Here is a 27,601-nt window from a genome sequence, read left to right on the forward strand (position 1 = left end):
CGAAAGACGTAACAGCCACCAATGCCTGGAAACTGAAGCTGGATAAATTCTGATTAGAGATAAGTCATGAATTCATAACATGGGGGGGATTAACCCTTAAGCTGAATTCCCAAGGAGAGTGGTCTTCAGAGCAAGGCTGGTGGCCTGTCTGGGGGGTTATTGGGCTCAGTGGAGGGGTAAATAGGTGGAATTTAATGGCCTGTCACCTGCAGGAGTTCAGGTTCGATGAGCCTAAGCTCCCTTCTGGCATCTGTGCCTGGATGCAGCATGGACAATGGTTCTTCACTCTCCATTGCCAGGCTTGGATGTTTCTTCTGAGACAGCTGCATGTTGGTCAGACGCTGCATTTTTTGCGTTTAACTGGCTGGAGAAGCAAGTTCATATGTAGCCTCCTTGTCATGTGGTGATGCAGTGTATTTAAACAGTGTTGTTGACCGCAGTTGTACAGGTACATCGTTGGGGTTATCTATCTCTGAGTGCTTCGGTGTTGGCCTGGTGGGAAACTGAGTTGCTGGGAGGTATCATGACACCCACTCCAGTGCAGCGTGCTCTGGGGGGCTGAGAACCCCCACTCTGATCTTGGAGACGGGGCCTTTCTCTCTGTCCTGAGCACTGAACACACTCTGCCCTCAGAGAATAGCCAGGGACAGTTGTGCCAAAATTCTCCATTTCATTATTTAAAAAATAAATGGTTTGTTGTTTGTGTGTTTGCTGTTTGTGTGATGGTTGTTTTCCCAAATTCTGGTGGGAGACGACATCCCCATGCTGGGTTTGTCACCTGAAATCCTGCATCACCTAGAAACCAAGGGCACCTATGCATGTGATGGACCTCTGCTCTGACGTGTGCTAATTTAACACATGGAGCAGACTCAATGAATCGAGTCTGCTGGAGCGTGCTAGTTAGCGCACTCCAGCAGCCTCCACGTCGTGTATTCGGCATCTCCATGTTTCAAAATGGTAGCAGGAGTGCTCTAAAGCTCATTGAATGAGCTTTAGTTAAAGCGCCGCCACAGCCATTTTGAGGCCCAGGATGCCGAATACACATGAGGCTATTGGTGCTTTAATTGGAGCTACTCCTAAGGGACGCTTTAATTAAAGCACCTTCACCACGGAGCACATGTATAGATGCCCCAAAAGCCAAACGTACTGCACCAAAAGAGAAACCGAGTCTGCTCTGCTTTGGAGCTGAGCTGTGTATAGAGGCAGAGCAAGAGCAGCAGCGAAAGGGAAACCGGAGTTTCAAACTCCAAGGTGGCCACAATAATAAAGAAACACGGGTTAATAACAGTCACTTCCGGGCTGGTGGCGCTGACTGGGTTTCACTTGCTTCCAGCATGAGAAAGTCGCAGGGAGGAAAGGCAGCGACAGTGATGGAGGGCTCCTGTTTGGCAGGGGACCGTGGGCTGTTGATTCATGGATCAGTGTGCTGTCTGATGAGGGTCAGGTGGGGAGATTGGGGTTAACTTGCACTGTTTGCCAGGGAGTTTCTTCAGTTGGGCTGTCGCTGCAGGCTTGATTTCTCTGAGCCCGTGCTTTTTGTCAGGTGACAGGTCACAACACCAAACGCGGTGTAAGACCCGACTGAGTAAGAAGCACCTAATCCCCAAAGAGAAGGAAGTTGCCTCGGTCCCCATCCCCAGCTGTAAATCTGAGCAAGCGACTTGCCTCGCAGCCGCCAGGGAGTCTACAGTGGAGCTGGGAACAAAACCTGCGTCTCAGGAGCCCCAGCTCTGTGCCTTCCTCCCCCCGCTCAGGCCACCCTTTCTCTTTGAGGGCGTTGGGGGTCAGCCTGCGGTTCCCGGCTCCGCGTCACTGGTTAAGTAACAAACAGATGCAACAAGAACTTCCTGTTGTGAGTGCACAAAGGAAGAAACCGAGCCACGCTGCCTTCCTCCCACCCGCCTTGTAAACACTGGAGATGCTCTGCCCTGCAAGCCCAAATGGACAGGGGCCATCCTTAACCCTTCTGTTGCTGGGAGATGAGGGTCTTGTTAGTCTGTGCCCCCACCCCCTGCCCCGTGGAGGAGCTGTGCAGCTATCTTTTGCTTCTGGGAAATTAGCTTCTGTAGGAACTTTCAGGATCTCCAGGGTTCCCCTGAAAACGCAGGTCCCTTGCGAGGAGCTTTCACTTCTCTCAGGGGAGGGCAGAGGCCACATGAGTGAATGCAGGTAGCCTGATATCAGGGGTTAAGGTGCTGCATCTGCCCTAGGTTGGGTGGTGTAGCTGTGCAGCTGCCAGCATGGCGTAGGGGAACACCATGCTCCCCTCCACTGCTCTGTCTCATTTCATGTGCCTAAGACCCTTAGTGTCTGTGCCTCAGTTTCCCTGTTTGTAAAATGGGGATATTTGGGAGACCAAGCTGGATAGTTGTAAGCAATCCTTTCTGGCCTCAGCATACATGAATATTGCCTGGCCAGTTGCCCCGGGGGCCTGTGTCTGGCGATCTGTGCACAGTGTACTCAGTGCTGTCGGAGGTCTAACGAGGGATTTGCAATGGTAGCTGGACAAATAAAAGTGCTGTAGGTGGATGCCAGGTTCATAGGCTTAAAGAGGAAATTTCCTGGGGGTATGAGTTTCCCATAACTGCAGGGTTCCTTACGCCTGCCTCCAAAGCTGCTAGTGATGGCTATGACTGGTGACAGAACTGAACGGACCTTGCATCTGATCCACCCTGGCAGGTCCTGTGGCTGCTGTGAGACGGAGCCTACAGACTGCTGCTGCCAGTGCGAGCATTGGACTACGCGGAGGCAGCCAGAGCTCGTGAGCTGGGACTGGAGCCTTGTGTATCAACCTCTGCATGTCAATACGTGGCAGGGAGGGAGAATGACTTCCTGAGCTTGAAACATTCCTGTCACCCAAAGAAAAGGTTGTTTGAAATGGCCTGAGCGCAGTTCTTGGAAGGGCTTTGTCTGAAAGCCCTTTCATTGATTGTCTTGTTTCCTCGAAAATCCACCCAGCTCTCCACTTGTAAATGCTAAGCCTCGAGTCGCAGGGAACTTGGCAGCACACCCCCGAGCTTGGCACCTCTTCCCTAAGGCAGAAAGTAAGAGCAGGAGTGTGTTGATATTGGGGTGGTTTTGTGCATATGGTTTATGATATGACTGCTGCAACGAGCTTGGCTCTGTGTGTGTGTGCGAGACCTGCTGGGTGCATGTGCACATGCATGGGAGGTGGGAAAGAAAATGGCATTGAGAGCTGTTTTCATCTTCCAGGAGGTTGGAAGTGAATCACCTTCCCTCTCTACCCATCCTGCCCCCCTTCTGCACTCTGCATTGGGGGTTTTGGCTTCATGCAAAAGAGCAAGATTTTAAATTGGCATTTAGATCTGGGCACAAGGCAAGGTAAACACCTTTATTTCAATTCTAAAAGCAGCTAATTTCTGTGCAGTTAAACCTGTTCCTAATTCAGTAGACCTGAAAGAAGTGTGTGCCCACGGAGCCTGTTTGCCCTGGCTTATAGCCATATTGTCAGCTATTCCTGCAGATTTCTTGTGCGGACCCACCTGAAGTAGGGGCCAAGATCAAGTTCTTTTCTACCCCATTGCTGTCTGGGTTTTCGAGGGCACAAGCATCAGCTGGGTTATTTTTAAAACATGGAAAATCCAATGGACATTTTCCTCCCTGGGAGTGAGCCTTCAGCTGTAGGTAAAGAAGACCTGAGATGCAGTGCTGGGGAACACTACCAGCTCTAGAAAAGGCAGATGCTTATAGGAAAGCATTTCTCTTCCTGTAACCAGAGCAACACTGCTGTAGTAGAGTAGCTGTCACTGCAATACGGGCTGCAGGGGTTTGTGTAATACTGGGGAAACTCGGCAGTGGGAGTGAGTTACTGAGAATCTTTTGCCAACCCTGTGACTCGGCTCAGAGGGCAGAAGATGGTGAGAGGTTTTCCTGCCTAATGGCATTAATTTCAGGTCTTGGGCAATTTGAATCTGTCCTGTTTCAGCATGTGCGGTCCCTGTAGTTCTGGCTAGACCAGAGGTTCTCAACCTTTTAAGCTAGAGTAGACTCAGGACAGCCCTTGGAAAGTGCCAGCTCTTTGTTTTTACTCCTTTTATTTTTCCTTGGAAAATAAGAGTGGTGGTTTTTCTGTTGCAAAGAACTCAGAAAGACCCAGTGATGGATTTCTGTTTGAATTCTCAGTTTTTATCTTGTGGATCATGTTTATAAACCTAACCATGCCAACACCATGTGTTGCCCCCTTGAACGATTCTCCAGGCATCCTTGTTGAGAATCGCTGGGTTTAAATGCATCTCCTGGTTGGTGCTGCCTAGTTTGGCCGTCTTGGGCTCCCACCAACTGCTACAGGGGCTTTGGGTTTGCAAGGAATGGAGTCGTGGGCCCTGAGTACATGCACATTTGTACTTATATGAGACTACAGGAGGGACCCTTTGATGAGTTAGTCTTGGGGAGAACTTTACACTCTGCTTACTGCCTTCTGTGACTGTTCTGCACCTCCCCATGTTCATCAGGCGACTTTGGTTACTGTATGTTATCACCTGAATAGAAGGGGTCTTCTGAACCCAAGCATGGGAGGCAGGGACAGCTATATAAGTGTGTGACCCTGATGTGGCACTCTTGATGTTAATATGTCTCTAATGCTGATGTGTTGGAATTTTAGCTATTTTTCATGTCTTATTTTACCCTTCCAGGAATCCAACTCGTTCTCCAGCCTCTCTAGCTCATAGTCCTTTCCATCTCTTCACTCTTCCCAGTGCTCCGGTGTATTCACAGCCTCCTTCCTTAAACAAAATGTTTCTTCTCTTCCCCTGCCTCCCCCACTGTCCCCTTTTTAAAATCAACAGTGTTTGCTTCCTTAGTGGGGAAGTGAAGAACCTGCAAAAATATCTCCATTTGGGACTTGTTCACAGATGAATTCAAGTGAGATCAAGTTTTGACTGGTGCTCCCATGCTGGCATTTCACTGGAACACACCATTGCTCATGACGTGGGGGTGAGATCAGCAAAGCTGAAACGTATGCTTCCAGTCGCTGTGCCATGGGATTGCTTTTAAAAAAGCTGTAGAGGTTGCCCCTGTTTTTAAGGAGGTCATTGCATCATTCCAGCGAGCGCTTGAAGGAAAGCGTCAGCAGAGTGGGCAGGAGGTCTGCGAGCCCTCCAGCCAGCTTCCTATAACGTATGCAAATCAAACTTTCTCTCTTTACATCCTGGCTTTGCCTTGCCCCTAGAGATCTGATGTATGCTTTCCACGTTATCAGCCTTTATCTGTCTCGACTGACTTCACTGAGTGATTGTGAAAGTTTCCCAGCTGAGCACAGCATTACTCTGTGTCTTAGACTTGTCAAAATTGCTTGTCCCCAAGGGACTAACATTTTGTAAGCCCTGTTTAGACTCCTTCATTGCAAGGCTTTAGGGCTGGATTTCCAGGGGAGCTCAGCAGCTTCAGTGGAGGTGGGGATGCTCGCTAAACCTTGCTAAATACTTAAGCTCCCCAGACTGGGTGTGTACTTTGATTCATTCGTTGGTTAAGTAGATGTAAGCCACTGGCCATGGGGAGAGAGATGGACCTGCTGGTACTTGGGAGTTACTGCTGAAGCCCGTACTTGGCATGTGCTGTTCCAGTTATGGATGGGAAAGTTTTACCTTCAGAGCAGCGATTCTCACCCAAGCTGCTGTGGCATCCTGCAGAGATCCTTGCAACAATGCCACAGGGCACCATGCAATGTTAACGCCATTAGGTGTACAAACAATGATTCACAAGATAAACCCAGAGGTTTCATAGTGTCAGAAACTTTCTGACCTGTTGTGGTTTGGGCTCTTTGCAGCAGCAGAGTTGCTCTATTTTTCTGTTGTCAAAAAACTAAGAGCTGGCATTTTCAAAAGTGTGCCACAGTTTGGAGAAGGCTGAGAACCACTGCTTCAGCATAAGCTGTGTTACCCATTGAGATTTGCTTTTCTTACACATTCAGACCAGTTCAGGAAAGAAGCAAGGGATTTTAATGTGTTGAACAGCAATGGATAACTCTCATTCTGCTGGGCCGCAGCATGACATTACTATCCTCAGGATGGGATGATTAGGATTTGTTGCAGCTGGACGTGGTTGTAACATGGAGGGGTTTTTCATCCCTACCTCCCTTCTGAAAATATCCACTTTGAACAAAAGGCAGAAGTGAACTGCTGTATTTATTTGAATCAAAGACTACCCTGAATTTAAGATGAACCTCCAGTAATGAGATTCTTTACATGGAAATGTATAAACTTAATCAGATTGTATACATGGAAAAAATAATATTTGGGGTAGTCTTGAATTCATCTCTCCCACTGCTGCGGTGGGTGGGGTGGGAGGCAGAGGGTAGGTAGGTGGTATGGTGAGGTCAAGCAGCTTGCCCACTGCTTGTGCCTACCCCTCTGCCATCTCTGATCCCCACCCCTACCCTTGTTCCATGGTCCAGTCTTCCTTCCTATTCTAACTTGGGCCTTGGGGCACTAAGCACTGCCCCTCCTCTGTGGGCTAAACTACACCTCTCACAATACAACTCTGCCTCTTCTACTGAAGGAAGGTGTAGCATCATGGGATATGTGGCATCACATGCTGTTCCCCAAAAGCTTTTAAACAAGAACACAGGTTTTCCATGAGGCAGTTTCATTATTTTTCACTAGCTTTCATTTCAGCAAAACCCCTTCCCAAAGTATCAACAGAGATGTTGGAGCACAACTGAGGTTTCCCATGCTATTCTCTGTGGTTCTCCTTGGAGTACTGTATCTATTTCTGAGCGAGTTAACTTCCTAGAGAAAGCACTGATTCAGCTTTCTGCTTCTCCCCTACATGTCCTAATTAGCTTGTTAATAAAGAGTATTTTAAGCTTGTAGGAGCTGAAGACAGATTTTTGGAGCTTGCAATACAGTAATAAGGGCTTGCATAAGAACTGATGCATGAAGAGTAACAAGGCAGTGCATGGTGACTGAAGTGAGGCTGAAGCACGAATGCAGGGCTTAACTCAGACCTCACTCACTTTAGTCGTTTTTTTTAAATCGGCCATCAAAAGGATTGGAGATAGAGAATCCATGTACACTAGGAATCCAGAGTTACTTGCATTTTTAATCTTGCAGAGCAGTCTGTCTTGAGTGCTCTGCCTACACTGGTGGAGTCAACCCTTTAAAAGTTTGAGCAAAAGCAAATGGACACCATCAGTTTCATGGTGCAGAAATGAGATTAGAGGAATGGGGATGATTGTTTGATGCACAGGGTGAAGATGCCAAGAGGAAAGGACCAACCTGGGAACCGACAGCAGGCCTGCTGTTGCCATCGATTTTGACGTGTTCTGCAACATGGACTGTAATTTCATCCAGGGATGCCTGCAGCAGAAGCACTGGTAGTCAGTTTGGAAGTTCAGAGAGATTTCCAGCCTTGGCATAAAGACTTTCAAATAAGAGATTCTACCATGTTTCCTTCAGTCATTTGTTCCAGTGACATTTCACCCCTGTTAACAAGAAATATGCCGTATTTCTAGTCTCAGTTTGTCTTCCAACTATTTGCTCTTCTAATGACATCACTGGATTAAAGTGCCCCCTCCACTCCCCCGCCCCTCAATCAGACATTTTTCTATGTAGGTACTTGGAAAAGTATTTTTTCTTATCCGAGTCGCTCTAAATTGACTGGGGTCCCTTAGTCTCTTTCTGTGAGACCCGGGCTCAGAACCTGGGCATGGGAATGATCCAGTGATGATACCTCCTCGCTGTGATGCCAGCAGACTGCTGGTGGCTTTCCCCACTTTCTCTGGAACCGCATTTTCCAGGTGCAGAGAGCAGAAAATAGCATGGAGATGCATGGGAGGAGTTGAACCCGATCTGGGTATTGGGGAGTCCTGCTCCGAGGTACCCGGTGGGTGTTTTCCTGTGCCTTGGTCCTTCGGCTTTCCTCCTGCTCATGTGGATGTAATTTTGGAAGGGTGCAATTTGGCTCTACCACATGGCCGTGTAATTACAGTGAGGCCCGAGCCAGAGAGCACCAGGCTGCGGCGGTAAGCTTGTGGCCATCCTCCGATATTGACTGCAGACTCGGGTTTGAATTGCGTGGCCTGCTTGGGCTCGTGTGTTTGCTGACGGGTCAAAAGCAAGAGGTTGCTAAACAGCTGAACCAACCCATTTTCTCCCTGCTTGCCCAGGCTCTGAGGTAGCGTCTGGCTCTTGGTGCCCTGCTCCTCCTCTCTCAGCCTCAATCACAGAAGAGTTAATCAGACTCTCCCAGGTGACCTCCCTCAAGGCCTTGGCTCCGATCAGGTGGAACTAGAAAGCTCCAGTCAAACTCACTGCTCAGTCTTGACCTTTGGCAATGATCCTCGTGGAAAAGAACCCACCGAACGCACAAAAACCCCAAGGAAGTTTTCATGAGCACAGTCAATTGAGTAAACCTCTGCTTGCAGCCTTCCCTGCTTTAAAATGATGAGGGCTGCTGCTGGCATTTAAGACTGGAATAGATTGTAACTACAAACCTTGGACGTTTTCTGGGACTGGTCTGCAGTTTATTTTAAAACATGCTGGATCTTCCTTTGTTTTAAGACCAGCAGGTTTTTTATCTGCTGTTGTAAAACAAAACCACATCTGGCTCCAACTCCTTGTGGCTTTTGAGTTTTCCATGCAAGTGTCTTGATTTTTTTTCTTCTTCTTCGTTTGTTTGGTCCCAAGCTCTTTATTCTTGGCCAGCCTGGTAAGTAGACCAGTTGCATGTTGCTGTGTTTGGTTTCAGACTTGAAGCTTAGGGTATGGTTGTACATGGAGTCACGGGGTGCTTGGGAGGTATTTTTAGCCTTTTAATTTGCAGCGCCTCTGGGTTGTCTAACGTCAAGAGATTTTCTTTGTGTTTTTAGCTCTCAGGAAGATTTCCCCCCTCCGTTCCCTCCCCCTCTGGATGCAGCTGTTCCTTCTCTGGTTGGAAAGCATAGAGTAGACAGCAAAGCCGGCTTTAACCGCTGGAAGGACTTGCTGGGATCAGGTGCCTGCTAAAGATGGTTATTGCCGGGATCCCACTGCCTCCCACAGAATGGATTTCAGGGGGGTCGGGTGCAGGGCTTCACTGGCTACCTGCATTCTCTTCCTGCTTCTGCCACTGTCCTGCTGTGCCCCCCACCCCCGGCCAGGTAATTTCCCTGCACTGTGCTTCCACCCCTGCCTTGCCTCTCTTAATGATGAAGCCCGTGGTGCCGGACTGTGCGTGCACCACATCTAGTACAATAAGACCCTGTTCTCTGTTAAGGTGTCCAAGAGCTGTTGTAGTACAAATACTTTCTCTCTTGTCTCTCTCATTTGAGCTTTTCCTTCCTGGAAGTTGCTTCCAGTCTTATTCGGAGCCTGTCGAGTGTTGCAAGACTGGCAAACGGCAAACACTGCAATCTGCCCTAAATCCCCCGCTCCTGGAGACAAGTGATTGCATGAGAGTCTGTTGTAAATGTGACTAGTGCGTTACCCAAGAGACTCCAAACCACGTGGCAAATAACCTAAAACGTCTTCTTCCTTAAATCCCCTTAGCTTTAAAATAATCTCCTGATATTTGTGTTTTCCTCACAATTCGTCATGTTACCGTTTGAGGCTCTTCCCCTTTCTGGTTCCCTGTAAGAGGCTGAAGTCAAAACCTTACTGGGAAGTGTTCAGTTTCACTTTGAGATTCCATGGTGTGACTGGGAACCCTTGCCCTGTTACTGGAAAGTGGTGTGGCCCCTTTAAGGCAGGGGTCTTGTGGCACAGGCAGCCAGCAGAGCAGGGGTTAAGGAACAGCCCTGTGGTCCAGTCAGCTGGCAGGAGAGGCACATGACCAGAAAGGGGCAGAGCTTTGGGAGTATATAAGGCAGAGCTGGAGCAGGGAGTGAGACCTGGGAAGCAGCAGGAGGAGGAAGAAGCCCTGCTGGGAGATGGAGAAGAGCACCCAGGGCTCGGGAGAAGCGTGGGAGGCAAACCATGGTGGGAGGGTTTGTGTTGCTGCCAGAAGGCTTAAGTTTGCATCTGGGTTTTAACTGGTGGTTTGGGGGCACTAGAGAAGGGGTGGCTTGGAGGTCCCATTCATGTCCAAGGGGCATGTGATTGCCTTTAGCCCTGCCAGGGATTAGGCTTAAGGTGCAAGGCAGCATCCAGGAAGCCCAACATTGTCTGAGAGGGGCAGAGCTTGGGGCCAGAGGGCCTGGAGCCTGAGGAGGACACAGATTTTGAGGGCCCGTGAGAGACAAACGGGGCTAGAGAGCCTGGGGCCCAAGCAGGGCAGAAATAAAGGCCCCAGAGGGTGAAACAAGGGGCTGGAGCCCAAACATCAGGTCTGGAACAGTGTGGGCCTGGGCTAAGGGACCAGCCAGAGTAGAGGGGTGGAAGCCGGGGAGGACGAAGTCTCAACAAGGAAGTAAAGGCCTGAAGTGGCCTGGTGGCTCTGAGGGCAAGTGGATGTGCCACATCAGTGAGGCACAGGCATGACTGTGGGGGCAGCTAGTGGTCATGAATTAAGGCAGTGGTTCTCCACCTTTTTTGTACCAGGACCCACTTGTAAACATCGATGGCCAGTCTCGACCCAGTGCCCCCCACTCTTGTGTGTGGGGCATGGGGGAGGATCCAGGCAGCCCCTGCAGGCTGGAACTCTGCCATCCTGCAGGGGAAAAGCCACCGTTTCCCGTATTTTTTTCCTTTAAAGCAGAATCCATTTTTAAAGTTTAATCCATTTTTAAAGCTTGTTTGCAACCCTTTCATATATTCTTGCAACCCATTTTTGAGTTGTGATCTGTGGGTTGAGAAATGCTGCCTTAAGGCAAGTGAGTTTTTGCAGAGTCAACCATTGAGGAAGAGGGAGCACCTTAAACTTGTCAGTCTCTGTGGGCAGCCTCCCTTTTCATTAAGTTTCCATCAAGATGTGGCAGGCAAAGGCCTTGAGAGGTGGGGAAGAGAGAGAGCCTAGCTGGGATGAGGTGGCTTTTAGGGACATTGCAAGGGTCCTTGGTCACCTAACCTGTTACGCCTGGTTGAAGAATTGGTTGCAAGCACGGCAGGATTGTCCTGAGACCACAGCTTGCTTTGGAATCCTTTGGCCAAACTTGAGGCCAGTTTTTTAGATTTTGTGTTTTCCCCTGGAAAGTCCCCTGTATTTTGGCTCAAAGTGACTCAAGTCCCATGAGAGACCAGCTCTGTTCTACATTGTGGGCACGTGGTCAGGGTCACTTGCCACAGGGTGACCCACCCAGCAGCATCAGAGCATGTTGTTTGTGTGCTTGGCCAGGGAAGTGATTGAGAAATCGTTGCATCAGGATGCTGCTGGTCGTACCCAGGCCCTTTCAATTCATCATGTTTGGAAGGATGTAGCACTGGTTTTTCAGCTCCTCATTGTCCAGGAGGGCTTCTCATTCAAGCAATCAGAAACTTCACATATGATCACTTCCCCTCTGCTTCTTGAGAGCCACCTCTCACTGCTTAAAGAGATTGGATTGGCACCTCTGTGGCATGGTGTAGTGAATCCAGCGTCATGCAGGGGCCCTCTCAAGATGACCCTTGAGAGCCTGCCCAATCCTAGGATTCCTTGCTCTTTCTGTAAGTAACTGCTGCTGCATCACCTAAGGCTTTCTCTGGGACTCCCCAGTGCATGACCCAACCATGAACCACAGCAAAAGCCAAGGCCTCTTTGTTCAGAGTATCATGGGATATCATGGGAACGCCACCCCCTTTTGTTCGTCAGCCGCAAGAGCTAAGGGGCCTCCACATAGTTCAGCATGAGCTGCTATGGCTAGGCCTCATGAACAGCAAGGTAAGCAGGACTATAATGGCACGATCAGACTGTGCTGACCTCAGCCTGCATGGGTTCACAGTTCAGAGTAAAACTGACTTGATTTTGGTCTGATGACTGACTGGTTTGAAAATGGAGCTAAGCACTCTGTCCAGCTGGTGTGTCCATGTGGGAAATTGGACCAGCACTGCTGTAGGGACTGACTACATGGTACAGCGTTCCTAGGTGGGCGAGGACTATCAGGGCTGTGCTCAGGTGGGGGGGGCCTTTACTAGCAAGGTCTGGCCTGGAGGACGGTTGTGGACAATCTGCTTCCAGGCTCCAGCGGTCAAGCCCAGGGGTCAAGCTGGTGGGGCAGCTGGAGCTGCAGATCTGCTCTGCATTAAGGCAGCTCATCCCTGGCCTAGGCAGTCCCCAAGCGCTTCATAGGAAGCAGCATTTATTAAGACTAGAAACGTATTTTTTCCCTTCTGGTTGGCCGCGCTGTCTAGTTTCATTGTCTGAAATTCTCTTACGCAGCCTGGCCAGCAGCTCCCTTGAAAAGCGAAACGAACCCGGGGGCTGGAATTCCCTCCGCTCTGGCTCGCGGCCGCCTGGCTCTGTGCAAACAGTCTGGCCCTGAGATTCCACAGGGCTGAGCATAAAGGTCTGATTCAAAATGAAAATTGGGTACTAAGCCACATAGTTCACACACCGTCTCCTCCCCTTCCCCCACCTTGAGCTATGCACTGCTCCACCGCTGCTGGAGAAGAGATGGGGAGACTCCTTGAGAGAAGGCAGCAGCAATAAAACCCCTCCCGCAGGCCTAGGGCATCTGCAGCTGCGCAGGAGGCGGCTCTGCCCTCAGCTGTGCAGCGCAGACAGGACCTGGCAAGGGAAGGGGGCGAAAGCTGGCAGGAGGCAGGCAGGAGGGCAGCTTTGCACCAAATCAAGAGAGGAAATCATTGAGCAAGTAAAGAATGGACAGGATGTTGTGTGCTCAGCGCCTGGGAGAGAACAAAGCTTAGGGAAGCCCTGCTCTCATCCCCCTTTTCCCCTCTACTTCCTGCAGATGGGGGGACTGCTGTTTGCAAGGCGAGCAGAGGGATGAGGGGGCCTTAGCTCAGCTGCTGACCCTAGGGGTCCTCTCTGTATCTGTTTCCCTTGTCTGTAAGAAGGAGGTGCCATCCCTTGTGCCTGGAGATGCTGGAGGCAAGGCAATGACATGGTAGAAACCAGAGCTCGGGGGAGCAGGGATTGTGGCTGTTTCTGTTTCCCTGCCATAGTGCGTAGCCCATGGGGACAAGGCATCTGTAACAAAACATTTTTGATTGACCCACGAAGGCCTCACCCTCCAGCCCTTCCTGCACCCTACGTTATGTATAGCAGCATCACCAAGGGGCCCGAAGCAGGGCCTAGGACCCCCACGGTGCCTGGCACTGCCCAAACACCTGGCAAAGAGATGGTCCCTGTTCCAAGGAGCTTGCAGTTCAAGTTGAGAGACAGCAGATGGCGAAGCCAAGAGCACAAGGCAGTGGTGGGAACAAGAGGGGTGGCAGGGCGGGCAGCTGTCTCTGCCAGCCTATTATACAGTCTTCTGTAAGCTTCTGGGAAAAGGCAAGCCTGTGGTCATAAGGATGCTCCTCCCAAGCACAAGTTGCAGCAGGGGAGAATGGGCTGTGCTCAGCAAGGGCTGGATCATGGGCCTCTCCTTGCTGGTGGGTATTTCTCATGTCAAGAGCTGGCACTGACCTGTGACAGGCCCAGCTCGCACTATGACCACACTGAGCTGTAGCCAGGACTGATGAGGCATCAGGCTGTGGGGCTGCAGTGCCAGCGGCAGCCTGGAGGGCAGGGCTCCCACCACATCAGCCTTGCTGAGGGGTCAAGGCTAGTACTGCAGACCATCTCTTTCCTGCTCTCCCTTTTCTATTCTAGTTGCTTACTGTGGTTGTAGCTACAGCCCTGACCCCATCTCTCCTGGTGCAGGCAGCCCAGGGCTGGGCAACCCCAGGGAAACCTGCACAGAGCAGAGGCTTGTGAAAACCGGGGACTTGTGTGCTCAGCCTGGCCCCTCCTGGAGGGATGGTAATACATGCCATTAGCACCCGGCACTTACATAGCTTTATTCATCATTTGCTGTTAACCCCTACAGCTCCCTGGTAGCAGAAGCAGGCCAGAGGAGAATGGCCGACCATGTACTAGGTGCCTTGTCACTTTAGCACTCACACAGCCATTTCCCCAGGATGAGGGCAGAGCTCAGCCCTTTGGAGGAGGTTGAACACAGTGAGGGTGGGTAAGCAAGCAGGAAACTGGCTGCTGTGATGTGTGCACCTGGGTGGCACTGGGATGCCTTGCCTGCATGTCTTAGACCCTGTGCTCAGTGAGCTGAAGACATAGCTGCCTGAGCTACCACTGCTGGAGCAGTTGCAGATTCGCTGTAGCTCTTGACGCCTGTTTTAAAGGCAGGGACAGGCTGGGGGTAGGGCTCAAATGGGAGACCAGGCACTTACTTTGGACCATTCCCACCCCCCATCAGCCTAACCCCCAGCTCTCCAAGACTGCACAGTCCTTTGGTGGGTGCAAAGCACAGCTGCTTTCTTCCCAACACCATCCTTGGGCCTGGCCAATCCTTCCCTTCACTGCCTTTCTGTTTGCCTGTCCGCCTCCCTCTCCCCCCACATGGTCTAGCACAAGAAGCCTTTTTATTATTAATAGCTATTGAGAGCCAATAAAAAGTTTTACGGGCCTTGGACAAACATCAGGCCTGGCGGTGCACTCATTTCCTGGAGGCTGCATGCCTGAGGGGTGGAGGCCGGCTTGTTTAACCCACAGGTAGCAGGGCTGCGGAGCCCACGGGGCTGGAACCAGCACTTAGGTGGCACCGCAGCAGAGAGGGGTGGCAGAGGCCTGCCAGAGCGGCTTGCTCGCGGTCTGGAGAGGACTGAGCTGGGAACAAAACAGAGGTGATTAGCATGGGTGGAAAGCTGTAGATTGGGAGGGAGGTGTCTGTCTGCCTTCCAGAAAGCACCCTTGTGACTGCGCTCGGCTTCCTGGCATGGCTGCTTCAAGGCACATCCTGCCCAGGGTCGCAGTGGTGTGCTCTCCTCTGGGAGAAACAAGCCCTGAGCTGTGGACAGGCACTGCCCTGGGCTCATGCTGGGAAGCACAGATATAGTCTCCAGTGGACAGAGTGCAGGTTTCATGCCAGGCCAAGCTTCCAGAGCATGCAGCTGATTTCTCTTTTCCTTGGGGTGGGAGGGAAGGTAGTGGGAGCTGGTTTGGCTGTGGTTGAGCTGCTGTCAGCTTGAGCAGGCTGCAGAGGCTTGGAGCATCGTAGGATTACTCTGTGTCAGCATCCAGAGTAAGCATTGGCATAATCCCTTTTAGGCCACACCTGATGTCCCCCCCACCCTTGCTTATTGGGGTCAAGAGGAGACATTTCCCCATCACTGCCTTTTTGGGTTTCCTGCTTCCAGCACTGCCTGTGATGGGTGACATGGTACTGGGTGGATTTAGTGCCAGGTGGAGGCATGGGGAGCAGAAGGATTGGGCAGAGCTGTGGTGCAGCCAACACCTCCACTTTGGATGCAGTGCCCCTACAGGGAGTCGGGTTTGGCAAGGCAGGCAGTGTGGGGAGAGAGCGAGGTTTCCTCTCTGATGTTCATCAGCCCCTCCCTCCTGCTTCTCTGGGCAGTGCTGGTTCTTGGTGTCAGGCCTTGGGCCTGTGCTCTCATGCTCAAGAGCAAAGGACTATTGGCATATGTACCAGTCATGCTAATGTGTAGGTCTTACCATCCCCAGATCTCCAAGTGCTTTGCAGGGGTGGATGATTACCCCAACCCCCATTCCACAAATGGGGAAACAGGCCCAGGGAGGGGCAGTGATCTGTCTAAGACTTCATGACAAGTCAGTGACAGCCAAGAGTTGAACCCCACTAGTCTAATGCCTGGCTCCTTGGACTCTATGTTCCCTGGCTTCTTAAAGAACTGTCTCAGAAAAGTGCTCTGTGATGTACCTAGGAGAGCTTGGAGATCCTGAGCTCTGAGTGCCTCATCTTAACTAAACCTTGCTTCTCAACTGTCAGGTAGAGAGAGCATGTACCTATTGCTTGTAATGGGAAACTGAGGCAAGAAGTGACTTGCTTGGAGGGTGCAGGCCTGAGGATGATCCTGCCCCCATATCTCTGCACCAGCTCCTGGCTCACAGGTGTTCTCCCCTCAACCCACCCCTTGTGTACTGGGACCATCACGTGTGTCCATGTATGCTGTGTCCCATGGCTTGCCCAGCAAGGGATGCGGCTGCTCTGCTTTCTGCCTGTTGTTATCAGAGAAGTTCCACCCGGCCCCCACAGGCATGGTAAATATTCCCTTCAGGGCAACGTCACGGAGGAAAAAGAAGAGCTGAACCGCAGCTGCTGAATGAAAAGTTTTGCTTGGCAGCACTGGGAGGTGGGAGCGGCCAGTCCCCACTGGGGATGGGTGACCTGCTCCTGCATGCTGGAAGCTAAGGAAAGGCTGGAATTGCTCAATTGTGCCCGGCTGGTGCTGCTTCAGGCCTGTGCCTCCCGCAGGGTCAGAACCACTCCTTACCGCTCAGCCCCTGGGCCAGCTACTTCTTGCACGGTGATTGCTGTAGAGGTCCAGTGGGACCAGAACCCCATCTTGGCAAGTGCTGTATGTGCATGTTGGGAGGACACGTTCCCAGCCCAGAGAGCAGAGGCTGGACCGTGGCTCAGGGGTGCTGGGAGGGTTGACATGATTGGAATAACAGACTGGCTGGGATAGCTCACATAACTGGAGCACTGTTGTGGATGAGTATAAACTATTCAGGAAGAACAGGCAGGTGAGAGGAGTTGCGCTGTATGTAACAGAGCTGTATGACTGCTCCAAGCTTCAGTATGAAACTGGAGATAGATAGGCCTGTTGAAAATCTCCGGGTTAGGGTCAGAGGGGTAAAGTAACAAGGGTGATATCATGGTGGGGGTCTGCTATAGACCACCAAACCAGGAGGACAAGGTGGATGAGGCTTTCTTCAAATGGTTAGCAGAAGTTTCTAATAGGGGATCACGGGCCCTGGTTCTCATGGGGGACTTCAATCACCCTGACATCTGCAGGGAGAGCAATACTCAGTGCACAGGTAATCCAGGAACTTCTTTGGATTGAACCAAAATAAATGTCATAAGATTCAATAAAGACAAGTGTAAAGTCCTGCACATAGGATGGATCAGTCCCATGCCCTAGTACAGCCTGGGGACCAACTAACTAAGCAGCAGCTCTGCAGACAAGGATGTGGGGGTTACAGTGGACACTAAGACGAATATGAGCCCACAGAGTGCCCATGTTGCCAAGAAGGCTAAGGACATACTGGGTTGCATTAGTACGAGCATTGCCAGCAGATCAAGGGAAATGATTATTCCCTTCTTTTCGGAACTGGTGAGGCCACATCAAATATGGTGCCTAGTTTTGGGCCCCCTGCTACAGAAAGGATGTGGACAAGTTGGAGAGAGTCCAGTGGAGGGTCATAACAATGGTTAGGGGACTGGGGGACATGACTTCTGAGGTCAGACTGAGGGACCTGGGCTTAGTCTAGAGAAGAAAGGACTGAGAGGGGATTTAATAGCAGCCTTCAACTCCCTGAAGGGGGTTTCCAAAGGATGGAGCGAGACTCAGTGGTGGCAGATGGCAGAACAAGGAGCAGTGGTCTCAAGTTGCAGCAAAGGAAGTTTAGGTTGGATATTAGGAAGAATTTTCTCACTAGGAGGGTAGTAAAACACTGGAACCAGTTGCCCAGAGGGGTGGTGGAAGCTCCATCCTTGGGAGCTTTTAAGACCTGGCTAGACAGAGCCTTGCCTGGGATAATATAATTCAATATGGTCCAGCTTTGAGAAAAGGGTTGTAAAAAAATGACTTCCTGAGGTCCTTCCCAACCCTAGTTTTCTATGATTCCAATTTGTGCACAGCCAAGGGTAGCATTTTTTTTTTAAGACCGCCTAAATCCCAGTTTCCAGCATGGTCTAGGAAGTGTGGTATTTAGACACCTGTGAGTTAGGCTGAGTGCCTGCACCACTTTGGAAAGTAGAACTTGCGCTCCTAAGTCCCTTGGATACTTTTGAGCACTTCAAGTAGCCTGGCCCAGGTTGATAGGGAGCTGTAGCAGGCCTGACTCTGGGTCCAAGCCCTGGCCTGGTGCCATGAGAGCAAGACTCTTGCCCCTGCCCTGGCAGCCTGGACCTCTAGGCCGCCGCACCCGCTTCTCTCACTGGCGACGATCCCTGAACTTTGCTGCTTCCCTGCCAGAACAATGGAGGTGCCTGCACCTGCTGCTGACAGCTGGCCCCCAGGAGAGCATCTGTGCTACCACTGCCATAGGAACCCTTCACCTCATCCCAGCACCTGCTAATTAACTGTGCAACCTAGCAGCTGCAATTCCTTTCCACCTGTGTCTTTCTGGGGCCCCCTCTGCTCCCAGGGTAGCTCAGGGCTGCTTGCAGTTGGCAAGATGGGACACGTCGCTTGTATGTGCGCTGCCACCCAGCTCCCTCTGTGCCAGGGTTGGCTGCCTTGGCTGTTCCTGAGTGAAGTCCCTGCTACCTGAGGCTCTGCTCTATGCTGCCTTTTCTCTACCTCGCTGACTAGCTCTGGTTCTTGCCCCATCTTTCACAGGGGGAAGAGGAAGGGCAGGGGTGTTCATTCCTAGGCTGCGACACATGGGAAGCCTGGATCTCACCTCCGTGTGAGGTCAGGACAGAGTTCTTAAGGAGATTCTTATTGGGGCTATTCTGTCATGGGCAGTATTATTTATTTGTACTAAGTAGACCTTACGGGCTGGCACCCCATGATGCTTGGTGCTGTACAAACGCACAACCAAGGGGCTGGTCGCAGGAGCTCACAGTCCAAGCAACAGAGTTGGACCAACACCAGGCACCCCAAGCCTTCCATGTTCTCACAGTTGCCCCCAAACAGCATTTAACCCTCACCCCTACCCTTACCTGCCCGCCCGTCGTATTCCAGTTTCTCCATTAAAAGCAAATTAGTGACAGGTGGGCAGTAAGCAGAATCTGGGCTGTGTCTATACAGATGAGGCTCCTTACGCGCTCATGCAGGCCTCTCAGTGCAGATCTCCAGTTCAGCTATGCCTGATGGCAGGGAGCAGGAGCTTGCTCAGTGTGTTGCACCTGCTTCAAATGGGTGCCAAGAAATCTCCCCAGAGGAGGGGTACCGGGAGAGTGGGCTGCAGCCAGGTAAAGACTGATCTGAAATGGGTTTAGACATCACACCCCACGGCTGTAGATTGCATGGGCCAGCTGCACAGATCAGACAAGGTCTAATCAAAACAGGCAGCAGGACCAGAATTTGAGCATGCCACAATGTTCTTGGCCTGGGGTGGCTTTGGTCTGCACCTCCTGGCGCACATAAGGGTTTTGACCCAGAAAGTCTCCATGCTGGGCAAGGAGGGATATCCTCTTTCTGCTTCTCAGGAAACCCCAGGGTGCTTTTTCCCTGCTGCCTATGCCTCTGCCTCTGCACTCCCCCTAGGTAGTCCAATGCCTCAGTCACCTTCCAGGCTGCCTTGTTTTCTCCAGTGACCTAGCAGGTGCTCCCCAGGGTTAACTGAGATATCCGGAGGAAGGGGACACTTGCCCCTCTGCTGCACACCCCTGGGCTCAGCAGCATGAAGCAGCTTTCCCCAAGCAGGGCCTGCCTCTCTCCTGTTGGTAGAAGCTCATGATGCTCCTGGGGCTGGTGGAGTTTCAGCCTTGGGTGTCTCTACTCTCCTTGGCTTCCCATGACAAAGGAAGGAGTGTCTCTTCCTGAAAGGGCTGTGCACAAAACCCCCACCCACCAGCTCTCACCAAGAGCAAGCCAGCCTGCTGCCTCAGCCCAGCTGAGACAGCGACTGGGAGCAGTGAGCAGCCTCAGATGGCTTCTTCTGCTCCTGTGCAGGATCCCACTTCATAAGCTTCCTCCGCACCAGGGTCCCAACATATGCCAGGGGCAATACTGAGCTAGGTCTCCCCCTCCTGCATGCTAAGTGTCCGTCTGCTAGACAGGAGAGGGAAAGCCGAGGCCTCAGGGGTTCAGTGAGTTGCTGAAGATTGTTTCTTTGAACTGGAAATAGAGCCCAAGACTCTTGGGTACCCATCCCCTCCTCCAGTGTACCTGCTAGACGGATCATGCTCCCCCCAGAGCTCAGCGTAGAACCCAGGTGCCCTGGTTGCCAAGTGCTCTGCTCTTGGCATACCTCTACCATCCCTTGCCCACGCCTCTTTAAAAGCTCTGCAGAATCACACCTGCCTGTTCCTCACGCTAATCCTTGCCCTTCTCTCTTTCCCAGCTCGGTGCCAAAGGATCTAAGCTGGAAGGACACTCCCCGCAGAATGTTGTCTTCACCAAAGAACGGCCCGCAGCAGGCGACCATGAGAATCCCGGCAGGACCCTCGAAAGCACTGACATTTCAGTAGCCCAGCGCCTGCGGGTGGCACTTACCCCGGAGCCCCTGCCCTGCCCCTTGGACCGTGATGGTGTATTAACCAAGAGCCCTGCTGCTACCTGTCTCCTCCCCCCTCGACTTTCGGTGGCTTTGGGATTTGTATGGCAGTGGCGTAACCGTGGAGAGGCCAGGGTATCACAAACTTATGGATTTTGATAAGAGAGGAGGGAAAGGGGAGACGGAGGAAGGCAAAAGAATGTCCAAGGCAGGCGGAGGAAGGAGCAGCCATGGGAGCCGAAGCACAGGGACCAACTCTGGAGTCTTAATGGTGGGCCCCAACTTCCGGGTCGGGAAGAAGATCGGATGTGGCAATTTTGGGGAGCTCCGTCTAGGTGAGGGGGGCTTCTTATTTCTATCCTCGCTACACCACTGTGCTGCAGGGCTGCTACAGGAGCTTTTCCAGGCCCTTTCCACTGTGGGTAATAATCGGTATCTCTGTTCTTCTCTCTTGACAATGTGAAGAACCATTTTAAACCCCCACCGAGTAACTCCTTAGTGGGCCTCAGTCATTGGCAGGAAGGCAGTGGCCCCAGAGATTCCCCATAGGTGGCCTAAGACCCAGTTTTATACAAATAAGGTAACCCTCTAATTCACATGTCATAGATAGGCAGTGCCTTGTTTAGATAAAGCCCTTCTTCCTCAAGGTTTCCCCCTGTTCCCCTGCCTCCACTGGAGAGCATTAGCAGAGCACTAAAATCAGCATGACCCTTTTCAGCCCCGGAGCAGGGCAGCCCTTCCCGCTCTCATCCCAGTGGCAGATTCATGCCAGGGGCCTGGACTAGAATATCCAGCTGAGGTTTCACCTGGTGCCACTGAAACACAGTGATGGGCCTGTTACTCATGGGGTGTGGTGCGGTGCTTGGGTCCACCCTTCCTCCTCCCTGGGACGGGAGTCTCCTGACTACCATGTGGTTTTGTGTGGAGGAGTCAGACCAGAGCGAGGAGAGCTAAGTCCGGGGGTGTTGGAGAGAGGGTGTTCAGGAAAAAACATGCAGAGTATCTGCAGCTTTCCCTGTTGTTCCCCAGAAAGTTTTCAGCACAGCTCAACTGTGCTGGGTCTGATGGGTGGTGGGGCATGGTTGGGCCAGCACAGTGCTGTGCAGGGGGTCTGGTGCTGGCAGCACAGTCGAAAGCCACAGGAACATGAATGGCCCTTGTATGTGTTGATTATTTGCCAGGCAGAGGTTTGGCCCTGAGGAGATGTGGAATATTTATTGCGCCTGAGAATCGCAGGGAAAATACGTTGCCTCGTAGGGAGAATAGAGCTGGCTCATTCCCAGGAGCTGGCTGGGCGTCTCCCTGGCTGCCGTGGGGCTTGGGAACCCCACGATGGATCTTAAGTGGTGTCTCTTCTGATCAGAAGCTCTTTGTGTTGCCTGCTTGTGAGAAGAGGCAGCAGGTGGGAGATGTCTAGATCAGCCTCTCCAGGGACCTGGCTGTCCTGGGGGCTGTGTTGGAGGAAGGGCTGGTTTCCCCAGCTCCTGGGATCCAGCATCCTGCCCCTGTTTGCGCTGATTTAATGCTAGCTCTGCCTGGCGTGACAGACTCGCTGGTGCCAGGCAAACCAGCCTGCTCCTCAGCTCCCTGAGTGATCGCAGCTTAATTGCAGAGCTTGGGAAAATGCTCTATTTAAAACCAAGCCGAGCGGTGGGAAGGCGGTCTCCCTGGGCCTCGGGGAAATGTTCTGGCTGGCTGGGGAAGGCTTGCAGGGAAGCTCCATGCAGCTTCCTGGCTTGGTGATGTGGGTTCACTGCTGTGCACTGCATGGCGCTGCTTTGCCTGCTGCTCCCACTCTCCAGTGACCGAGGGACCTGCACCAGCTCTGCAGCTTCTTCTGGACTTGATCCAGTGCTGGCTGAGCTGAAGCGAGCAATCTGGTTGCTGGAGCTTGTGCCATGGAGAGGTGCAGCCAACGCCCTTCCTGGCTGGAACGGTGCTGTCCATCTGCTCGTGGCACTGGCGCTTTGCAGGTGTGAGTTCCTGCTTTAGACCATTGTGCCAGGGCCCCAACAGCTGATGGCCATAGCCCTCACTTGTGTGCCAGCCTTGTGCCTGCCCACAAACCAGCTGTGAAATATGGGAATGTTTCTGCTCATCCCATCCACCCACCTTGGTTTCCTCGGTTTCCTGGCTGCAGTGAGATGCAGGTGGGGGGGCCATCTGCTAGACTCCCTTCCTGCAGCCTGTTGCACTGGAGGAGCAGCCTCCCCTCTGCTTTATCTCACCCTCTGGCCGTTGCAGTGGGGCTGTCTTCACTCCAGTCCCCCACCCACCTCTGACCTCCCCCCACTCAGCATTGCCTGCATTTGGTTCAGCTTCACAAGGTTATACTCAAGCCTCAAAGACTGGGAAGGAGCTCTTCCTTTCTGTGGTGGATGGCTCTTGATGGGATGAGATTCCACTTGCCCTGGACAGCGGGACATACCAGTCCCTGTACACAGTATTTGGTGAGACCTGAACACCCTCTCTTGATGCCTGTCCATTAAATGGCATCCATAGGCATCCTGTTTCAGCAGTGCTGGCCAGGTGGTCTCACTTCTGAGTTCCTGCTTGCTTCCTCCTTGGGCTGTTAGCTTATATCAAGGCCTGGGGGCACTTTCACAGCCTAGCCAAAAGTAGCGACAGTGATTCATTGAGACGTGAACCTTGAAGGGTGAGGTTATCAGCCTATGCACGGCGTGGAGGAGCATGAGGGACACCAGGCAGTTGGCCTTGAGGAACCCAATGCTCTCTTTCCTAGCAAACAGCCCAGTAACTCCTCCCCTGCAGGGATGGTCTAGGTAAGGAGGGCAGGAAGCTGCAGAGAAGGGCCAAGGCCTTTGATTTCAGTCATGGGGAAGGACCTAGGACAAACTGACTGTCTGCGCTCTTTGTCCATGTACTGAGCTTCCCTGTGCTCTGGCAAGATGGGGTTGGTGAGAATATGGAGCCAGGAAGGCTTGGCCCTTTGCACGTGCACTTTGGGATCCATGGTGCCAGAGACACTGAGCACCTGCAGCTTCCACGGCCTTCAGCTGCACTAGCAAGTGCTCAACACCTTTGGAGAAGCCTGCCCAGGGACATCAGCTGAGGCAGGCAAAATCAAGTCATTTAGAAAAAACGTGGCTGAAGGAGTATGTGGGAAGCCAGAGAGGGAATGGGTCGGGCAGGAGCTCCTGGCTCCCAGCCCAGTGCTCAGACCCTGCCCCTTATGCGTACATATGTAAGCACACGTACATACAGCACCAATCCCTGGCACCGTCTGTCTTCAATGACTCGGGGCCCAGGGTGCTGGGTGCTGCACAGGCACAGCATGAGAGAGTCCCTGTCCCAGAGAGCTTCCAGTTTGATTCCCATACAACTGCTGGTGGCTCATAACATTGGGAAGAGGCAGTGGCTGGGCTCACGGAGCATGCAAGATGTGGCAGGGGCTGTGTGCCTCCCTTAGCTTGCTTGTCGCCTTCCTCAGCTGCCCAGCGTGAAGTTTCCCTGCTGACCTCCATGTGTGGGGGGGAGCAAGGTGGAGAGGACCAGCTGGGGACTGAGGCTTTATCTACTCCCCTGTCTCTTCAAGGTGCCCGTACATCCATGAGCTTCCAGCAGCTCTACTGGGCAGCAGTGGTGCCAGGGCACTGAGTTACTGAAGGGATGTCTTTTGCTGGCTGCTGGATGGTGGCAGAAGACCTGCTCTGCCCAGCAGCCATGGAGTAACTCTGGCCACAGGGGAGCAGAGGTAGAGCTGTGTGGTGCAGACCAGGTCTCAGCGTGCGTGATGCTGGCACAGGGGAGCAGGCAGGTGCCAGGGCATCAGCAGTCAGATTACAAAGGCCCTGGCGATGCTGCAGTGGCTCCTGGTGGTGCCCATCTGTGCCAGGGCTCGCTGCTGCATTCTGAAATTGGAGGAAGCTGTTTACGGTAGTGGTGGCCAATGTGCGGCCTGTGGGCCACGTGCCACCTTCTAAAGCAGCCCTGGCACTGCGCTCTGGCCCAAGCAGCTAACTGTGCAGCGAGGTGGCAGAGCATGCAACCATCTGCTGCCTCCAGCCCCTCTCCCTGCCAGGAGCGAAGTGTAGAGCAAAGTGCCTGGCCTGTTGTCAATGGCCTGTGCCCAACACGAGCAGGGGAAAGCACTGCCCTGCATGGCAGAGCTGTAGTAAGAGAGCAGCAGCCTGGGCTACGTTCAGCGCTACGTTTGGCAAGGACCGTGTTCCAAAGTGGCATGTCCAAAGTCGAATAAAGGCTGAGGTGGGGAGCACGTGGCTCTGCGTGGAAGCTCAAGTCTCTGGAGTGAGGCACCTGCATTTGGAGGGGGTGGCTCCGTGCTGTTTCTCTGGCTGAAAAATTTAGGCTTGTTTTTAGTGGGAAATTTGGATGAGGTTGATTTTATTTTTGTTTTCCTAAATGTTCTCTCCGAGTGGTTTTGGTGGTTCCCTCCTCTGCCTCCCATTCCTCCTTTCCCAGAGTTTGGTGGGAATGGCAAGGGGGCGTTTATTGTTTTTAATTTAAAAAAAAAAATCAGACTGAGTAAATTTTTCCCCAAAAAATCATTTTTCCAACCAAAATTGTTAGAGTAGCTGCAGGAGCTTTACAGCGGCCAAGTGGCTGGGGCTTGACTCAGAACCAGAAAGCTTTCTCTGCCCTGCAGAGCTGTGGTTTGTGATGCATCTCTGGCAAAAGCTGCTGTATCTCCATACCCAGGCTAGGAGCTATGCGAGGTGTTGAACTATAGCTAGGTTCAACTCTTCCCTCAAACATCCTGCCAGCATCAGCTGGGATCCAGAGTTAGGAGGGCTGGAGTGGGCCCACTGCTGTATCATCCCTGCCTGCTCTCACCAGGGTCCAGCAGTCCTGTTACAATGCCAGCTTCTGCTTTGTCCCTCAGGCAAGCTCTTTGTGCTGCCTTCGCTGCCAGCAGCAGAACCGAACCAACAATCACTGGAGCTAGAAAGACCGATACAGACACAGCCTGAGCCCAGAGGCATTAACAGACACAGAGAACTGCCCAGGACAGCTCCCAGTTTCCCAGTGCTCTGCAGAGTGTACCTGGCTGTCAGGAGCTGCCCTTTTAATCTCTTAATTCCAGCAATCCCTCTGGGATAGGCACAGCAACCTAGATGGTATTTTGTAGCTTCTCTTTAAAGAGACGCGGGGGCGGTAGGGAAGCCCTTGTGCTGCTTACTAATGAGTCCCTCTTCTCCAGCTGTCTGCACCCCCTGAGCATGTTGCAAGGGAGGGAAGGAGAGTCCATTTCCCAGATCCCTCCCCATCCTGGCCTGATCACATCCTGCATTTCTCTCCCTTCAGGCACTGAAGCTGAAGTTGATTTCACTTCAGGTTTCTATGCACTGGCTGGCCCAAGCTCCAGCTCCTGTTCCAAAAGAGACATTTCCATCGGCATCTCTCTTTTGCTTGGTCTTAAGCTTATGTGAACAGTTTGAATTCAAGGCTGATTCAAAGTTGTCTGTGGCTTTTGTTGTCATTGCCAAGGTTTGTGCGGTGGTCCTTGCTGCTCCTGGCAGGATCCTGTAGTGTTAGCGAGGATGTGGTGTGTGATCTAAGCAGAAGGGAAGAGAGGAAAGGCCGGGCGGGGGCGTGTGTGCGACTTGGACAGGGCCCCCGGGGAGTCTGCGCCAGAGCTGGGATTTGTGCCTGCATTTCCCAGGCCAGATTTACAGCCACCAGACCATCCTTTTTCTCTCCTTCAGCTTGGATTGAATCAAAGAAAAGGTCAGAGGATGCCTGGTGTGACAGGCAGGAGCAGGTACTGAAAAAGCTCTCACCAAGGCTGCATCCGGAGGGGAGGGGTGGGCGCACCGGTTATTTAAGGGGTTAAGCAAAGCACAGTGCCCTGCCGTGATTGAGCTGTGGGCGGATTTGAATGGCTGGAGCAGTTTGGCTGCTGCTTCCACACAGGGCTTGGCACAGCGTCTCGCACAGGGAGTCCGTCTGCTCTTCAGCAGGCCCTGACTGTGGCTTCCTGACTGCCATCGGTGGACGCGTAGCAACCCAGGGACTCCAGCGCTGTTTTGGTTTTGAAGTTCCCTTTATTGGTGCAGTGTTCAAAGGCAAGGGGGAAAAACCTGTAATCACCATTGGCCAGGGCTGTCCTACCGCTTTCCAGCCAACAGCTAGAGCTGGCGGTTCTTCCTGTGCGGTGGTCTGCAACCCTGGGGGCACAGAGCCTCACCTCCTCGCTCCCAGCCCTTCCACTCTATCTTCCTCCTCAAGTCAGGTGCTTGCTTAGCTCACCAGTTCTTCCACGCATGGCTCTGTGTTTAAAGGCCTGGGCATGTTGTGAAATCAGTTGTCAATAATCAGTGATCAAACCAGCAGTGAGATTCAGCTGTCATGTATCTCTGTACCATGGCAGAAATATTTTTTCAGGTGCGTGGCTGTGCTAGAGTAATACCTACCCGACCCAGGAAGCAGCTATAGCAGGGAACACCGAGGACCCCCCTAAAGCATCTGCTGTAGCTTTCCCCATATTTTTGATACCTGGACCACACTTTTTTTTTTTAATGGATTAAAATTGGCGGCATACTTCACTTTTACACCCAACAAGTTACATTACATGTATATGTATATAGAGATATAGATATGAAAGACTTACTTACCCAGCAGTGCCCCACCTTTTGGCCCTGTAGACTGAATGAACAGTGCCAGGTCCATCTACGGGCCAGATCTGATCCATGGGCCCAGTCCAGCACTCTGGTGCCAACATGGTTGGGACTCGATCCCACTACACAGAGCTTGGGATTTTGATGGCCAGGGAGAGAGAGGGGTGATGGACAGTGGCAGTGTTAATTGCCACCACTCCCACACTGCCACATTTCTGGGCTCATGGGAGCTTCATGGGCTAGATGATACTACTCTACCATCTGGATCTGATGCTGATAATTAGGGATCCTGGTTTCCTCTGATTTAAAAAATGTCCCCAGTTTTCGGTTTTAAAAAAGTAGCCCTAAATCCACATTTTTCCATGATTAAAATGAAACACCACTGTATAGATCTCTCTCTTTATTAGTGGTGTTTTGTTTTAATTATGGAAAAATGTGGATTTGGGGTTACTTTTTTAAACTGAAAATTGGGGATTTTTTTAAAATGGGTCAGTGGTAGCAGAACGACAAGAAGTGGGCGGATCTGAACAGGATGCGGTTCAACAAGGACAAGTGCAGGGTGCTGCACCTGGGGAGAGGGAACCAGCATTATGGTTATAGGTTAGGGGCTGCCTTTCTCAGCAGCACAGAGGCAGAGAGGGATCTTGGAGTCAGGATTGACTCCAGGATGAATACGAGTTGGCAATGCAACAAAGCAATAGGCAGAGCCAACCGCACCCTGTCCTGCATCAACGGGGCATCACTAACAGGTCCCAAGAGGTCTTGCTCCCCCTCCATGCGGTGCTGGTCAGGCCGCAGCTGGAGTCCTGTGTCCAGTGCTGGGC

General features: G+C 52.1%; 1 protein-coding gene across 2 annotated transcripts in view; it reads left to right on the forward strand.

Annotated features, from left to right (window-relative positions):
• CSNK1G2 (casein kinase 1 gamma 2) overlaps window positions 1–27,601 on the forward strand; it is a 67,373-nt gene that overhangs the window by 21,015 nt on the left and 18,757 nt on the right. For both annotated transcript variants that reach the window (XM_019557037.1, XM_019557038.1), the window contains exon 2: window positions 20,026–20,513. In XM_019557037.1, the coding sequence (XP_019412582.1) occupies window positions 20,327–20,513 (187 nt within the window). In that variant the 5' untranslated portion in view covers window positions 20,026–20,326. The remainder of the gene's footprint in view (window positions 1–20,025; window positions 20,514–27,601) is intronic.

Source organism: Crocodylus porosus, unplaced genomic scaffold (assembly GCF_001723895.1).
Source record: "Crocodylus porosus isolate Cpor-Errol unplaced genomic scaffold, CroPor_comp1, whole genome shotgun sequence".
NCBI lineage: Eukaryota > Metazoa > Chordata > Crocodylia > Crocodylidae > Crocodylus > Crocodylus porosus.